The sequence below is a fragment of the Danio rerio genome, chromosome 16 (genome assembly GCF_049306965.1).
Source record: "Danio rerio strain Tuebingen ecotype United States chromosome 16, GRCz12tu, whole genome shotgun sequence".
Classification (NCBI taxonomy): domain Eukaryota; kingdom Metazoa; phylum Chordata; class Actinopteri; order Cypriniformes; family Danionidae; genus Danio; species Danio rerio.
Genome location: NC_133191.1, coordinates 11165086 through 11183558, shown reverse-complemented (window position 1 = coordinate 11183558; position 18473 = coordinate 11165086). Strand labels below are relative to the sequence as shown.

Below are 18473 nucleotides of genomic sequence, written 5' to 3'. Positions count from 1 at the left end.
TTTTAAATCCACTCCTATAATCTTATTCAACAGCTGAAAGACACTTGTAGATCTTTTTTATTCCACTGCACTCTCATGGTTTTAATAAACAAAGCAGGCTTTGTGTGAATGCCAGTCTGTTTGCATGAGAAAACGTAACTATTTTTGTATTGGTTAAAAAATGGTGAATTCATACAAATTCAAATGATTTCAGTCATCAGAAAATTTTTCGCTTCAATTCTTCAGCGCCAAAGCAACGGTGAAGAGAGAGAGCAGCCGCTTATACCTGTCAGTGGGTGCACATGGTGTCCAAATAGCATAAAAGTATGTTTTCTATTCCTTATTTCAGCTCACTTTTTATTTTACTTTAATCTTTTAAAAAGAAACAGTGTCAAACATACACCCAGTTTCCAGCCTTCGCCGCTGAGACTGCAGCTCTGCACAAGACTTTTGGCCAGCGGAGAAATTGAAATGGTTGTGCCTAACTGAGTCTGGTTTCTCACAAGGTTTTTTTTTTTCCTTCACTTTCGCCAATTGGTGAAGTTTTTTTTTCCCTCTCCGTTGCCTTTAGCATGCATGGTTTGGGATCGGTAGTGCTACACATCGATGGATTTGCTCTTAAGTGTTTAGGCCCTCAGTAGTGATTATTAAACCACACTGAACTGAGCTGAACCGCACTTAAACACTAAATGCTAAACTACACTGTTCCAGTTTACTATGATCTTCTATGTGAAGCTGCTTTGACACAATCTACCCTGTAAAAGCGCTATACAAATAAAGGTGAATTGAATTGAATCATGAGAAGTTGTTAAATGTAAAAAAAATCTAATTTGTGTTATTATTCAATTGTTGAGAGCCAAAGATGTAATCAGAAGTATATTTATGCATTAAAGTTCCGTAAAGTAGAACTCATTTGTCAGTTATTTACAACCGTTATAATTTCTGTGAATGTTATGGTTCTTTCTAAAGTGACAAAAAAATGAAAGGTCCCGTGAAGTGTTTTGAAATGTGGATTTTTATTTTCAATGTTTGACGTAATCTCAATCGAAACACGAAGAGAGGGTGGGACATAATGTAGCCCCTCCCCTTTATATAAAAACAGCCAATAGCATTTTGTTTTATCACCGCTCTACTAGTGAGAGCAATGGGCTCTATGCACAGCTAAAGTTTTAAAGCCATCAAAAACTTCCGGTGAAAGCTTAATGTGGCTATTTTCAATTTTACAAGGTTGTTTTTACAGCATCGATGTTGTAATGTAATTACAATAAGTTCAGTTAAATAGACTTAAGCATACATTTAGTTGTTCAAGCGTACACCGAGATGAAAGACAGTTGTGACCACTAGTGCCAGGCCAGCGCAGAAACTCCATTGAAAATACTGGAGTAAAAAAAGTTCACAATATAAAGCAAGAAATATGTTTAGTGTTTTGGCTGAATTATTTGAGAAAGAATTCAATAATATACAGTAGCACTCTAATTTAGCACTTTTTAAAGAAAATGAACCCAGTGCTGCCTTGCAAACACTTGTGACTTGCTTTTAATATGATGTGGACTTCAATGAGGACACAATCGCACATGATGTGTGTGTGTGTGTGTGTGTGTGCTTGTAATGGTCACTGGGAGGAAAGAACTCTGGGGAATTTCTTACAGAGTGAAAAGCCATGTCTTCCAGCCGTGCTAATGAGGGGAAGGGTGCCGTCAGTGTTAATACACTACAGAAGGTCAACCCACACAGATGCAAACACATTCTCCATGGCTCCAACTAACAGTACAGCTAAAAGACCTGTGGGAGAACTGTCACTAAATGAACATCCTGACGACATGGCATATCAATCAGAGCAAGAGAGATGGCGGAGGAATCTGTGTGTGTGTGTGAGAGAGAGGAAGAGACAGCGAGACAGAGTGAAATGCAGTAGAACATTCTGTATTGACATCTTCCTTATATCTATTGATTCCCCATTATGTTACAAACAAACCCAAGCTGACATTTTGTCACTGGCAATCATCTTAACACCAGGTCTCACCCCGATCCATAAACACACTTTCTCCCACATTCACTCACACAAACACCATGTTCAGCTGCCAAAAAATGTATATATATGTAGAGTTTCTCACTTTTAAAACCACCTAAAGAGCTCATTCTTTGCCATAAAAGTGAAATTATTAAACATTTACACTTGAGCCTTGTAAAAGTCCTCATTTGAGATGAAAATTTCAGACAGCATTTAGAGGTTTTAGCATCTGAACCCTTCATATATACACTACCGGTCAGAAGTTTGGGGTCAGTAGGATTTTAAAATATTTTAAAACAAGCTTATCCTGCTCACCCAGACTGCATTTATTTAATCAAAAATACAGTACAAATTGTAATCCCTTTTTTATCAGTGGAATGAACCGCCAACTATTTCAGCATATCTTTTATGAAACGGATGCCCTTCCAGCCACAACGCAGTACTGGGATACACGCATGCACTCATTCACACCCGCACTCATACACCACGGCCAATTTAGTTTATTTATTTCACCTACACCACATGTCTTTGACTGCGAGGGGAACCCACACGAACATGGGGAGAACATGCAAACTCCACACAGAAATGCCAATTGGTATGCTGGGACTCAAACCAGTGTATTTCTTGCTGTGAGGCGACAGTGCTAACTACTGAGCCATCTTGCTGCCCACATGAACATTCGATTTCAGCTGGAACTGGAGTTATTTTATTCATAAAATTGCAAGTGAATTGTTATAAAACATGCTAAAAACAGTAAAAGATAGTCGTCTACAGTATTATTAAATGCAATTGCCTTAATAAATTCAGATTTTTAGTGACTGTTATTATAAAGTAGTGACTATTTGAAGTGGATCAAAACCTGCTATCAAATTTGTTGTAAAATTATGGAACACAATTTTTTTTTTCGTGGGACAATTTTAAAAAACATTTCTGATCCATTTTAACATCCACACAACCGGTCAAAAGTTTTGGGTCAGTTTTTTTTCTTTTTTTTGTAAAAAATATTTGTCTGTTCATCAAGGCAGCAATTAATAATGTAAAAAAAAAAGTTAAATATTTAATAAAATGTTAAATAATTGCTTTCTTATTGCATGTAGTTTTAAAATATTACTCAAGTCATTATTGCTTTTATTACTATTACCATTATTAATAATAATTATAGTAATAATTACAATAATAATAATTAATATTAGCGTGATTTCTGAAGGATCATGTGACTCTGAAGACTGGAGTGATGAAGCTGAAAGTTCATCTTTAAAATCCCTGGAATAAAGAATTAAATAAATTATAAACTACTTTTGAACAGTTATTTTTAGTGCATTAACATTTCACAATTTTACACAATTAGCATAAAAATGATTAACCCTAAAGTGAAATCTTTTTGAAATATTTACCAATTGCAGTTTCACAGTGGGATTCTTTTCCACAGTATTTCCTACAATGTTATTTTTCTTCAATTCAAAGTCTCTTTTTTAATTTTGCCATAATAAAAGCAGCTTTTAGATTTTAATATTTAAACTAAGATTTTTTTTTTTCGATTGGCTACATAACGAACAACTGTTATGCAGTAACTTGCCTAATTGACCTAACTTGCGTATAGTTAGCAGAACAACATAGCTAAGTCTTTAAATTGCACTTTAAGCTGAATATTAGTAACTTGCTACTTAAATACAGAATAATATAATGCAGTCACCAACGCAAAGACAAAATAAGTAAGTTATCAAACTGTTGCTTAAAAATATAATGACAAAACATTCTCTTGGTTAAGCAACAATTGGGAAATATTTTTGAAATAATTTCAATTTCTATGAAAAGTTCTAATAATTTTGACTTCATCTGTATACATATGGATATTGACAGGGATCAGAAATGTTTTTCAAAATTGTCCTAAGAAATGAATGAGTGTTCAATAGTTTTACGACAAATTTGATCCACTTCAAATGTTGACTACTGTATATAAACAGTCACTGGATACCTGCATTTAATAAGGCAATTGCATTTAATAATACTGTAGACGATTGTCTTTTAGTGTGTGTTTTTTGCATGTTTATAACAATTCACTTGCATTTTATGAATCAACAATGACTCCAGTTTCAGCTAAAATGTTTTTCAGTGTTAAAACAAATTACATTTTTATGTGGGTGGCACAGTGATTAGCACTGTCGTCCCACAGGAAGAAGGTGGCTCCGTTGGCATTTCTGTGTGGAGTTTGCATGTTCTCCACGTGTTTATGTGGGTTTCCTACGGGTACTCCGATTCCTTCAACAGTCCATGACATGCGGTATAGATGAATTGAAAAACCAAATTGGCCATAGTGTACAAGTGCATGTGAGAATGGGTGCATGGGTGTTTCCCAGTATTCGGTTGTGGCTGCTGCATAAAGCACATGCTGGTGGTTCATTTCGCTGTGGCAAACCCTGATAAAAAAGGAACTAAGCTGAAGGAAAATAAATGAATGAATAAATGTTGAACTACCCCTTTAAATATACACAGTTATTATTTTTTTGCGGTTGATATGCTAATATAGGAGATAACAGAATGATTTTCTTTTGTTTCATATGCCACCGCATCAGATTATTGCTCATCTTTTGCCTCTTTTTCTCGCTCCGTCAATATACTCTCATCCTCCAGGACCTGCCTGCTACTGTAATACACATAAAACTTTAATGGAGCTGTTAATGGCAATAATTCCCGAGACCACTTACAAGAATAGGTCTTGATTATCTCTATCTCTACCTCTCTTCATGTCTATATCCGCCATGTAATGGGAATATGGTGTAATGGCTGCATATATTAGTAAATAGTTAAATAGGTTCTGCTCTCTCTAATGGTGATTAAACGGGTTTGATGAGATATGCATATTTCTGTTCATTGTTATGGCTTTTGACAGAATTAAATAAATGAGCCTGCTCTCAGATTGGGCTTAAGTTCAGTTCACTGCTGAATTTGTGTTTCCGGTAATCAAAAAAATTTGATATAACAAACAGAATCTGTGAATTTGAAGTTTTTCAATCCAATTTGCCTGTGAAACCTTTGTCAGATATCTTAAAATCAAAGTTTACAGCTTTGCTTTTCATTCATAACTAATGAGCGAGACAACTACGTACATACAAGCTGAATCTAGAGCTCAAGATCACCTCTCCCGCTCAAACTCGGTTTTCCATACACATTCCCATTTTTCACTGTCATCTGCACCTACTTTCCTTTAGTGGTCCACAGCTTTTTCTTTTTTCTGCCTTCTTTTTTTTATCTTCTTTTGACACTCGCTATTTTTCAGTGAAAGGGGCATGAAACTCCTCCTCCTCTCCCCTGGCCCTGTTAATCTCTGAGGGGAAGAGGCTCATTATCCTTCCTCTTAACCATTCTGTATCATTCTTCAGACTCAAAGCCAAAGAAAACCTGTAAGACTCTGAGGCACGCAAATGGAGAAGTGGTAAAAATCAAACAGATAGAGAACAATGCAAGCCCACTAATCAGTGTAGGTAAAAGGAGTCAGTCTAATTAATAACAATTCATCCTGAATGCATTTTTGCTATATTTAAAAAAAACGGACAAACAAAACAATAAGCATAAGCTTGGTTTTCAAGCTGATAAAAAGAAAAAAAAATCCAGATGCACAAATTGTTTATGAGTATTTTCATTGTAGATTTTAATTACATTAATATTTAAAAGAAATGTTAAATTTCTAATAAAGAAAAATAATTTGTATCTTGTATCCTGTAACTTTTTTTTAAATAAACATTTTGCAAAAAAATAATAATAAATAAAACTATTTGTAAAAGTACATTAGGCATTCTAAAGATTTCAGTTAATCTGTCAATAGATATGAGCTTAAAATACATGAAAAAATACCTATAAAAATTCTGTTTACAGACTTACATGAAGAATACCATCTCACAGCAAAAAAGACATCAATTTCTCCATGTTCAAACCATATTAGGCTAATAGAAAACACATCGTGCGTAATCTGAAATGCGCAGATAATAAATTCCACATACTGCATATTTTTATTGTGTTCTCAGTGGACTGCCACATGTCCAGTTAACATATGATCAGCTTGCTTATGCAGTTATGCCTCTTCAATTCAGACAACACCCATCTCCTCCTACTCCACCCCCGCCCTCCTTCTCCATCCGCGCTTCCTTCTGTTTTCATCTTCATGTGCCTCCGAACAACCGGCAACTTTCCGCAATGGAAATAATAGCGGAAAGAGTCGTCCGTTTGTGTTCGGTCGTCTTTAATCGCCAATGACGATGTAAATATCACATTATAGGTCCACCATGTGCATAATCAGTAATTAAAAACGCTCACAGCCTGTACAAAACACGTGCGTCTGTCTACCTGCCTACTATTCCTCAGCCTACATCTATATTTTTAGGACAAACATGCGAGGTTTAAATAGCATAAATGCTGGTTTCTCTGTTCTCTGTAGCTGCTCTGATTCTCTCCTCTCTCCCCTCGATCCGCCGGCCCCGGAATCGATCCTGCGGAGATCGATAAGTTGGCATGAATATTCCCAGCTCACCGCGAGTTTAGTTCGGGGGAGACGGAGGCAGAGGCAGAGGCGAGAGGAGGAGACGGACGGAGACGGAGCCCTGTAAGAACTGAGCCTAACCTGACGGAAATTTATACAGAAAACAACCCCGAACTGAGCCGCTTTTAACAGTGCAGGTACTGCTGTAAACAAACTTGAAGGTTGGACTAAACCTAAATGTTGGAAAGGGCGGCAATGCCAGCGCGCGACACATGACAGAAAACGCCAAATGTGGATGCTTCATTCCCGCGGTGGAAACAGGGATAAGGATGATGAGGGCGATGGAGATGGGATGCTTTGCCGGATTTGGAAATAAATGAAATAATAGGTGAATGTTGTGGAAGAAAGCCTTACCGGAGTGTGAGCGGAGAGCCAGCGGGGACTTGAGACGCCAGGCGTGGAGGTCGGAGGCAGTTCTCGGCAAGACAAACGGCACCGGCAAAGGAACAAACATGATCCGTCTTTTTGTCTGGTTCTTTTCAGATGTTCTGTTTGCTGTTGATTTGAGTTTTTCTTTGCAATTTGAGCAGTTGTGGCTTTTTCGCACTTGGCTAAATCATTTGGTTTCGTCGGTGGTTCAGGGGTTTCTGACACAAACAGGTTATTCACTAAATAGCGCAGTTACATTTTATAAAAACCACTTATTCTTTTGTAGTACTTTGGATCAACATGCATAGATACGCAGACGCGACTGTGTTTTCCCAGCGCGCGCGCACACACAGGCGGATAGACGGATTGAAACAAGACAAACGCTGGTTATTCCACTGATACTTTCACGTTTGTCTGTTTGTTTTGGTATTAAGCTACAGTATTTGGTATATCTGCTTGTCGAACATATAGGTATCTGTCACTCAAAGGCATGTATTTACCATGTTTGCGAGCGTATATAACTGCATATCTCGGTTCTCAACTATAGTGTTATTTCTGTCCTTGTCGATACTGAACACTGTATATGTTCAGCTGGCCTGCTTCTCTTCTTGCTCGCAGTCGCTTTAACTTTGGTTGTCTGCTTGTGAAATAAACTGACGATTCTACATTTGTTCTAACAATGAAATAAAACACACGTATACTGTATAACGTATAAAAGACAGCTGATATATTGTTATTACTTGGATATGGGGTGCATTTTTGGTGAATTTATTTGGTCTAGCTCTTCTAGCTTTCTTCCTTGTTCTAGCAGCTACAGGCTACACATTCATTTGCACAAAGTCATTAAACGTGGTTAAAAGCGTCTGCTTGTTTTTGCTCGTTTAAATGAAATAGCTATAGAAAAATAAGGCAACTCAACGTGTTCGCCGGATTCGCCCCTCCTCCCACGCACCTTGTCACACGCCAGTAATTAAAACGCAATCAATCGATACATGACTAAATAAGGCAAACAAATAAATAAAGCACGAAAACATCAGGGGGAAAAGAGCTCGTTACGTCGCTGGTTTTTAAGATCACTTGCCTATATTTCCGTCCATCCGCCTGCGTGTTTTGCTCTGTCTGCCTGTTCCCGTTATTTGGGAACCCCAATAGCTTATTCGTGCACGCTCTCCTCCCATACGCTCGCGCGCTCTGATTCCACGCTGCCCGCAACATTGAAGCGCGAGCGGAGCCGTTACAACTCTCACATCACCAGCACCCCACCCCCACCCTCTCTCTCTCTCTCTCTCTCTCTCTCTCTCTCTCTCTCTCTCTCTCTCTCTCTCTCTCTCTCTCTCTCTCTCTCTCTCTCTCTCTCTCCTGTACCCCAGTGAAAGGTAAAATCACACACTGATACGGACATCTCTGTCAAACTACACGGATTCACCAAGTATAGATTAAAAGGGCAATAGCTAAACTACATACACACATTTTTCACATTAAGCTACTGGTTAATATACTTTCAATAAATGCTTGCCATACTATAACACCCAAAAATGAAAATTCTGCCCAAGCGTGAATGCATGTTCTTGTTTAGCAAAACATGATTATATTTTAGGTTGGGGTTCTGTATTTGGTTTGAAACAAGTGATGCCCAAATTATTGGTCAGTGAACTTTTAATCAACTCTTTAACTGTCTATAACAGCACATAATGCCTCTATAAACTATTTTAATAATATTTTTGATTCAATTAATAACCTTTATGGTTAATGGAGCCTTTTTTGTTCCTTAAAAGATATTTTGTGGACAAAAGGTTCTTTGGATTATTAAAATGTTCTTCAAAGTAGGAAAGAAAATGTTCTTTTAAAACTCATTTTGTGAAATCCAAAATGGTTCTTCCATGGCAACACTACCGAACCCCCCTTTCAGAACCTCCATTTGTTGAGTGCAAAAGTAGATAATATTAAATGTTAGTCTCAGTGCAAAAACGTGTTTCTTTAATGTATTTAATTTTAACTTTTTACTATATAAGCAACGTTTGCAAATGTGCAGTTGTGGACATTGCTTAGATTTTCCTTATATCTAAATACTAAAGCCACAAGCTATTATTTAGAGTTCTAGAAACTCTGATGCTGGATTGTTCTGCTTATTATTCACTCTGAAGAAATGCTTTATTGCAATTATTGGTTGCATGAAGAATCTTGTAAAACCTTTAATTTGCACAAAAGGACGAGTCTACAGTATAGAACAGGGGTGTCAAACTCAATTCCTGGAGGGCCGAAGCCCTGCACAGTCCAACCCTGCTCCAACACACCTACCTGTAAGTTTCAAACAATCCTGAAGGACTCAATTAGTTTGATCAGGTGTGTTTAATTAGGGTTGGAACTAAACTGTGCACGCTGCGGCCCTTTTGGAACTGAGTTTGACACCTGTGGTATAGACCATTTCAATGTGGTCACGTCATTGGCCCATGAACATTTCCTGCTTGTCATCAAACTATTTCATAACTGTTACAAGAGGCAATTCAATCTTCATGTTAAAACAGCTATCATACGTTTATTTATCAATATGTGGCTCTTTTTGAATTCATAAAAGCTATTAAAAATGTAAAATAGGAAATACGTTTGGACCATTGATTATTTACATCCCTCAAAATGGTCTACACTTTAAAAAAATAATAGTTTCTAAATATTGAAAAATATTCTTAATATGGAAGAACCATTTTTAGTTTACAAAAGAAGCTTTTACTGAAATCTCCACCTATTCTTAATGTTAAGAACATTTTCATAAACTAAAGAACCATTTAATGGATTGCAAATATTTTAAGGATCCTTTATTATTATGATTGTTGGCATCAATGAAAATCCATCAAAATGATTAGTGGAGTTAACTCAAAAATAATAAAATGAGCAACCTTTTACTTGACCTCGGGTGGCTCCAAACTATTATGATCATTATTGATTTTCTTTTTTTGGTTGAACAACATGAAAGCAGGTATTTTGAAGAATGTTGGAAACTTGAAGTTTCAAAAACAAATAAGTCAATGGCTACTGGTTTGCAACATTAATTGAAATATCTTAGGTGTATAACAAAAGAAGGACTCAAACTGGTTTGAATCATGTAAAGGATAAGTAAATAAAAAATGTAATTTTTCTGGCAGCTAACTCTCTGCAAATCTCACATTGTCGCCCACTGAAGCTGAGCAGGGCTGTGCCTGATCAGTACCTGGATGGGAGACCACATGGAAAAGCTAGGTTGCTGCTGGAAGTGGTGTTAGTGAGACCAGCAGGAGACGCCCAACCTGTGGCCTGTGTGGGTCCCAATGCCCCAGTATAATGATGGGGACTCTATACTGCTCAGTGAGCGATGTCTTTCGGATGAGACGTTAAACTGAGGTCCTGACTCTCGTTGGTCGTTAAAAATCCCAGGATGTCCTTTGAAAAGGACTAGGGGTTTAACCTCAGCATTCTGGCCAAATTTGCCCACTGGCATCTGTCTATGACCACCCCCCCCCCCCCCCCCCCCCCCTCCGTTCAGTCTGGTACAATATGGCTGCTGTCGTGTCATCCAGGTGGATGCTGCACACTGGTGGTGGATGAGGAGATTCCCCCCAAAAATGTGTAAAGCTCTTTGAGTGTCTAGAAAACCACTATATAAATGTAAGGAATTATTATTATCATTATTATTACTATTATTATTATTATTATTGGATGAACTACTACTTTAAATTGAAAATATGCAGAAATTAACAACCATATATTGGTTCTAGGCATTAGATTCCCTAAATAAGTATCACAGACTGTTTATTTGCCGGTAAGCATTGTTAATCTAAGTAAAATGTAGAAGAACAGAAGCAAAACTATGATTTTTAAGACCGTTTCTCAACTCTACATGGAGAACCCCAAGAGCACACATTCAAACTGTGCCAAACAGCAACACGTTCATCAGCTCATCAATACACAGGCCTAAAATATGTGTTTCAAATTCTAGCAGAAACATTAAAAAAAATGTACACTACTGAGGGGTGTCTAGGAACGGGTATAGGAAATGCTGTGCTGAAAATCTCGACATGCCAGCAAACCTCCCGGGGGCCTTAATCAGCGAGCGCTCACCGCTTCTCTCTCCTACCGCCAATTCATCACGCCCTGTCAATTACAAACCATGCTGCGGCGCACTTACACACAAGATTATTGTCAATATAGATTTTTAAATAGAAAAATCTATACGCTAAACACTCCGATCGATAGTAGTAAATCGATTCCACTAGGCAGCAAAACTCTCTGTGAGCTCAGGCTCAGAAGTCTTGGCAGTGACCGATGTTGAGCCTATATATTTACATTTTTACGTCTGTGTCATTTTATTGTATTAATAAAACTACCATTTGCTTTGCGGTTATAGATAATGTGTTATATTTGTTTTGTTTTTTTGTTTTTTTTTTGGGGGGGGAGGGGGGGGGTATCTGTCTGCAACAAAATACATTTGATCCTTGTTTTGTTCGAAAGAAGGATGTGTTTTATTGTCCCTGTCCTTCTCTTGCATCTCACTATTGACAGATGACATCCACAGGTCAAGTGAAAGAGATGAAAAGAAGTGACCGGTTGTCCCTCGCGCACCCCCTCGACGTGCTGAGGTAACGGGGCGCTCGGGCCCCTCCCTCCGCTACTTCTTTCAGACAAAAGCAATTATTTCTTGTAGAATATAGTGTGGTTGTGCGCATCTAAGAGAAGGAAAGAGGGACTGGAGGGAAAGAGAGAGTGCGAAATTGAGGGAAAGGAAAATAAGATGGTGTTGGAAGGATAGGGAGCTAACACCTCTTTCCTAGCGGTGTTCACTGCTTCCGCTCAGAGCCATTGTTTATGTGGCTTCCCGGAGTAACAGGAAAGTAGTTTCTCATTCACATACACATTTAAAGGTGTTCATTTAAACATGAATTGAAAGAAATCGATCATCATTTACTCAATCTCATGTCATTCAGAACACAAATGAAGATATTTTCAATCAATGAAAGGTTTATGTCCCTCCATTAAAAATCTATGTAACAAAACTCTAAAGCTTCAAAATGTTTGTAAAGAGATCAAAATTAAATTTCCAAATCAATCAAACTGTTGACGTAAAGTCTTCTAAAGAGACATTATCTCTTCAAATTATGAACATAATTCATTTTTTATAGGACTTTAAACAGTGTAGAAACAAGATAGCAATTAATACTAATGTAGTTCACTGGTTTTTATCAAGCGGCAACCTCCTGCTCTCCCTCAGGAAGCCAATACGGAAGTAACTAAAACTGCAATTCATCCGAAATTCCGCTAGTCCTGGCCTCTCCTGGCTCCAAAACAGAGCAAATTTCAATTGAGCCCACTGTTAGAATGGCCAACTTTACAGCAGAAAAAAAGGTGTTTACAGCCTGGTACAAAAAAAGATTTTGGTTAATACAGGTAATATTACCCTTCATGACAACTGTGAGGGGGGTGAATTTTTTCATAACTTATCCGTTTCCTTTATATTAAGTTATATTAAGTTTGCATAATTAAGGGAGTGGCCACTTGAGTGACAGCTAGGTCTCGCTGGTCGCCGTCACGTCACCTCAGCTGAATCCTGCAGATTAGCCACTGAACTCGGCATATTTATCGTATTTCTGTGTTGTTTTATGTGGCTTTACACAGTCAACTGCCTTTTGGACTTGTTTCCCACAATTATTAGATGGCATGGCATGCTGAGGGCACTTAATTGTGCTCACAAACCAGTCACGTGGCCTCCGTTTCCCATGTGAGTAAAGTTATATGCTTATATACCATCTCTGTACATGTATTTGTTTTATTTAAGATCATTTATCGTTTATATTTATATTTAGAGCTGTAATGCATTCCAGAATCTGTCAGATTGATTAGCTGTAGGCTCTAGAACAGTCATCTGAAGCGTTGTCATACAGTTGTCATGCTGGATTTCATTAATAGTCTTACATTTACTAACACAGACTATATCTAAAGTGTTTGGAAGTAATTCGCGTTTTCCTCCTGTTGAAAAACGTCATAAGAACAATGTTTAGTGGCTCAATGTATTACAGCAGTGTTTTTAAAAGTCTAAACACTTTATTGATATAGTATACAACCACGCACAAGTGGTCAGAATACAAACGAGTCACAGGTGATAAAGTATAAAGCGTTTCTCCCAAAGTAAAGTGTGTCTGAACCAGGTCCAAGCTAAATGCTAGCAGGTGTCTGTAGCTCCGCTCACTCTCCGCCTTTTTGCCCTTGTTTGGTATCCCGCCGTGGGTGTGATGACGCGTGACCAAAATGGCGACGGTTGGCCGCGCCTACTTGTGGCTTCTTTTTTTTTTTTTTTTTTTTTTTTTTTTTTTTATTGACCTCAATAACAAACATACAAAATTCAACAATTTACACAAAAGAACACAATGACAATAACAGATCAGGATAAACAATATAAACTTTAAAAAAATAAATAAAAAAAGAAACAAAAGGGAGAAAAAATAAATAAATAAATAAAATTAAACATATACATAACACAAATACAGCAAGAGGAAAGGAGGACTTATGTATCCGTGCTGTTTCCAAAATATTTATCATAGAGAACTAAAAATCTATCACTTTTCTTATTATTAACTAATCTAAGAGATTTAATAAAAACATCAATTTCTATTAAATAATGTGAAAAAGAAGGCTGCGAACAGGAGAATTTTTGTTTATGTATAAAATATTTTACTTGTGGCTTCTTTTGCGCTCTTCAGAAACCTATGGGTGACGTCACGGAAACTACGTCCATATATTTTACAGTCTATGGTTTTTATGCAAACACAAATGTATCATGTGACATGTAAGAATGTAACTCATTGGTTCTCTCGATTTAAGCAAGCACGCTGAGCTTCCATGACTAATTATGAATGCTTTGAGCATTGTTTGCTGATCAGCATTTGATAACCAAAAGCCTAAATTATAAATAAATTAACCATGTTTTTTAGAAGACTTATGCTCTATTTAAACTCCTAAATTTAAATATATTTGTTATTTAATATCTAAACATAGGTTTCATTTAAAAAAAGAAATATTTCATTTCACAAGATGAACACATTTCCTATGTTTGGAGACTAAAGTGAGTAAAATGATGACAGAACACTCATCCTGGGCTGAACCAACTCTGTGTTCAGCATGTGGATGTTCACAAATTAATGACAGTAAACCTGATACACTTAAAGGCACAGTATGTCATTTTCATAGGTAGAGGGAGCATATTCACAACAAACAAAAATATAGTATGATGATGTTGCGAGTGTGGAACCATGGGAGTTGCTATCTTCACTACATCTGACTGGACTCCTGTAGAAATCATGTTCATTGATGAGCTAAAGTATTAATTCATTCATTCATTTTCTTTATTAATCTTGGGTCGCCACAGCGGAATGAACTGCCAACTTATCAAGCATATGTTTTATGCAGCGGTTGCCCTTTCATTCACACACATACACTATGGACAATTTAGCTTACCCAATTCACCTGTACCGCATGTCTTTGGAATTGTGGGCGAAACCGGAGCACCCGGAGGAAACCACGCGAATGCAGGGAGAACATGCAAACTCCACACAGAAACACCAACTGACCCAGTCGGAGCTTGAATTAGCGACCTTCTTGCTGTGAGGCGACAGCACTACCTACTGCATTGCTCCTGAAGTAAAGTATTCAAAATCTGTTATCATAATAGTATGAAGCAGTGTAAGATGCCGTTCACACCGAACATGTTTTTTGCACTGAGAGGTGCCTTTTTTGTATTGTTAACTAACGGCCGTGAGCGTTTTGTGCGCTGTTTGTGTTCCGTTTTAACCGCCTGCTGCGCCTCATGTTTTTGCCATGCACACTATGCACTCGCAATTGAAAAAAATCAACTTTGATAAGAAAAAGCGCGTTACATCAGTCACATCTCTTTCATCCTCCAATCAAATGAAAGCAGGGGCGGGGTTTCAGTTGAGTTGACAGCAGTGTTTGTGCTTTTAAAGACAGAGGAGAAAATAGTTGTTACTGTTTCGAGTTATTCTGAGCTGTATGGCTTTACAAATCTTGAATTCCCCAATATTATTAAATATTACAATTATAACAATATCAACAGCACCACTCACGCACAACACACTGATTCAGTCATTGCATAGTGACGAAAAAGTGTATCGCGCTTCTTTTTTTCTTGTTAACAAAAAAGGCAGTATGGTGCATCTTGCATTTTTGGAATGTAAACACACGTTGTGTGTGCCCGGCACCTTAGGCTGAAAGCAGTCAAAGTGAATCAAGACTGCGGAAGCGATTGCTGGTGTGAGACGAGCACAATGTGGCATAAGAAGCAGCAAAGCTTTTATTATGCCACAGTCAACCTGGTGGTCACGTGGAGATCTCATGGAGTGCTGTTTTATCATATACTATTCATTTTAAGATTGTGCTATTATGCTGCTCTGTGCAGTCTAATGCAATGCACAACATATTAAAGCGTCTTTAGTGTTTCTCTGTTTTCTTTAAAACAAACCAGAAATCGAGAGTGTGACGTCATTAGCACAGTGACTAAGAACACTTTCCAGTTCACTAGTTAAAAATGCTTATTTCTCTGGATTCTAACATTCTTTAAAACATTAAAAATAGTCCATTAAAAAGTCCAGACCAAAAAGTAATGATCCTATTTTACAAAGCTGTGATTGAAAGCCTATGGATTACAGTGTGGTACAGTTCAATCTAAAGCCATGCTTGAATGTTTGGTGAAGACAGCCATGGGACAGTAAACAGTGAAAATCACCAAATTAAATTAGTTAACTTTCATTCATTCATTCACTTTCTTTTCAGTTTAGTTCCTTTATTAATCTGGGGTCGCCACAGCGAAATGAACCGCCAACTTATCCAGCACATGTTTAACCCAGTGGATGCCCTTCCAGCTGCAACTCATCTCTGGGAAACATCCATACACACACTCATTCACACACATACACTACGGACAATTTAGCCTACCCAATTCATCTGTACCGCATGTCTTTAGACTGTGGGGGAAACAGGAGAACCCGGAGGAAACCCACGCGAACGCTATTATTTTACTAGATATTTTACACGACACTTCTATACTGCTTAAAGTGACATTTAAGGCGTAACTAGGTTAATTAGGTTAACTAGACAAGGTAGGCTAATTAGGCAAGTTATTGTATACTGATGGTTGTTTCTGTAGATTATCGATGAAAAATATAGCTTAAAGGGGCTAATAATTTAGTCCCAAAAATAGTGTTTAAAAATTAAAAACTGCTTTTATTCTAGTCGAAATAAAACAAATAAGACTTTCCCTAAAAGAAAAAATATTATCAGACACACTGTGAAAATTTCCTTCCTCTGTTAAACATCATTTGAAAAATATTTTAAAAAGAAGAAAAAAATTTGAAGGGGGTTAATAATTCTGACTTCAACTGTTTATTGCGATATAACTACATTTTCACCAGATAACTTGAATCTCTCTATTTGGAAAGAACTGATCATTTTAGATTGATTGAGATGATTCTGTAGAGAAGCACATCTGCATAAAACCTTATAAACGATCTACAAACACACTGTAAAGCCCAACAGCCAACCTTATCAAATGATATGTTGAATTAACTCAAAATTTACGCGAACGCTGGGAGAACATGCTAACTCCACACAGAAACGCCAACAGACCCAGCTGAGACTCGAACCAGTGACCTTCTTGTTGTGAGGCAACAGCACTACCTACTGCGCCACTGTGCCGCCCTGTTAGTTTAACTTTAAATTTTTTAAAAGGTTACTTTGACTCAATGAAAAGACTTATCGTACCTCATTAATGGACCATATTAAGCAGAACTAAAAACAAATGACTTATGAATGAATTATAGTTTTTGTGTTAACTCTAATACTAGAGACAATACTAAACTATTTAAGCAGATATACAATTGTTTGCCATTAATTTGTTGAACTCGCAATTTGATAACTGAACTTAAAATGTTTAAGTTACTAATACTCCATAAGTTTGACAACACAAATGATCAAATAATGTGTGTATATGACTCTATATGTAGTCATGTAGTTTACAGTACTCAAACCATTTTGTTTCAAAACTTAAATAGTTTGCCGCAATCAGTTTCCTCAAACAATTTGAGTGAACTTAATTTATCAGGTTTTACAGTGTAGGGAGAAGGAATATCGATCCTTAGAATCTTTCTATGAGCAATCAATTCTTGATGAAGCTATTAAAATATTAGCTGACCCCTCACATATTTTGTGAGTACAAGTTACTGCCTTCTGGTAAACAAAATTTTCACCGCATGTCTGATAGTATTCTTTTTTTTCTGGAGAAAGTCTTATTTGTTTTATTACGGCTAGAATGAAAGCAGTTTTCATTTTTTAAAAGCTATTTTAAGGTTATAATTATTAACCTCTTATTTTGATTGTCTACTGAACAAACCATTGTTATACAATAACTTGCCTAATTACCCTAACCTGCCTAGTTAACCTAATTAGCCTAATTAAGCCTTTAAATGTCACTTTAAGCTGTATAGAAGTGTCTTGAAAAATGTCTAGTAAAGTATTATTTACTGTCATCATGACAAATAAAAAAAGTTATTAGTTATTAGTTATTAGAAATGAATTATTAAAACTTTTTATGTTTAGAAATGTGTTGAAAAAATATGCTCTCCGTTAAAGAGAAATTGGGGAAAAAAATAAACGGGGGTAAATAATTCTGCCTTCAACTGTATGCAATATTTGTGTTGATGATTGAATGTTTGTGCTGTTTCTGTATGCAAATGAGGGACTATAGTCCAAGACAAATTTCCCCATTGGGGACAATAGTAATATTAAGTAAGTAAGAAAGTGAGCAAAGTGTATAATTTTCTAAAGGTTTTTAGATATTTAATGAAATAAACCTATTTATTGTTTATTTATTTATTTATTGTGCATTTAAAGCTCTTATTCGACCTCATGGTGTTCCACGTTCTGCTTTTGTTGTCCATACAAAATATATTTGTAAATGTCTTCAGGGTGAAAAATGCAATAATATGTCTTTAATGTTATTCAGTTATCATGTCAGCAAATCAGAATTCAATTCTACAACAGCAGCTTTATCCAAACCTAGAAATGCTCTTCATTCATTGACTATAGCTTGTGAATCTTCCACACTGACAGCACTGTAAAACCTGACCAAACGGCTGTCTGTCATTTTGCTTATTGCTTCGGCTCCTATTAATTATTCAGATGAGATCACAAGGCTCCTTAAACCCCAGTTTAGCCGTTAGCATTGCCTGTCTGCCAGAGAGCGGTGACAGCTTTAGCGCTGAGATCTTCAAATGACTCCGCATGAGCGTGGAATGAAGCGCATGCATGATTAATGCTGCTGTGTTTGTTATTGATGATTAAACTGTCACATCTCGACAACTGCAGAAATATTCCACGCTTATGTGCACAGGAAATAATAAATTCTCTTAGGCTATAGCACACATTATCCAGACAGAGACATATAGCGGAGTGGAAAGTGTGATTAATATAATGGTGGAAAAGAGCAGGCTGTGGGAATGCATGTATGAATTGAGAAGAAAAGAATAAGCAGTTTTCTATATATGT

At 37.0% G+C, this 18473-nt stretch overlaps 1 protein-coding gene across 40 annotated transcripts in view; it reads right to left on the bottom strand.

The window, feature by feature from the left end:
- pou2f2b (POU class 2 homeobox 2b) overlaps positions 1-18473 on the bottom strand; it is a 138631-nt gene that overhangs the window by 75792 nt on the left and 44366 nt on the right. For 20 of the 40 annotated variants that reach the window (XM_009292127.5, XM_017351470.4, XM_017351468.4 and 17 more), the window contains exon 1: positions 6879-8109. The exons of 19 other annotated variants lie outside the window; for them this stretch is intronic. In XM_009292127.5, coding sequence (XP_009290402.2) covers positions 6879-6978 — 100 coding nt within the window. In that variant the 5' untranslated portion in view covers positions 6979-8109. 40 annotated transcript variants of the gene reach the window in all.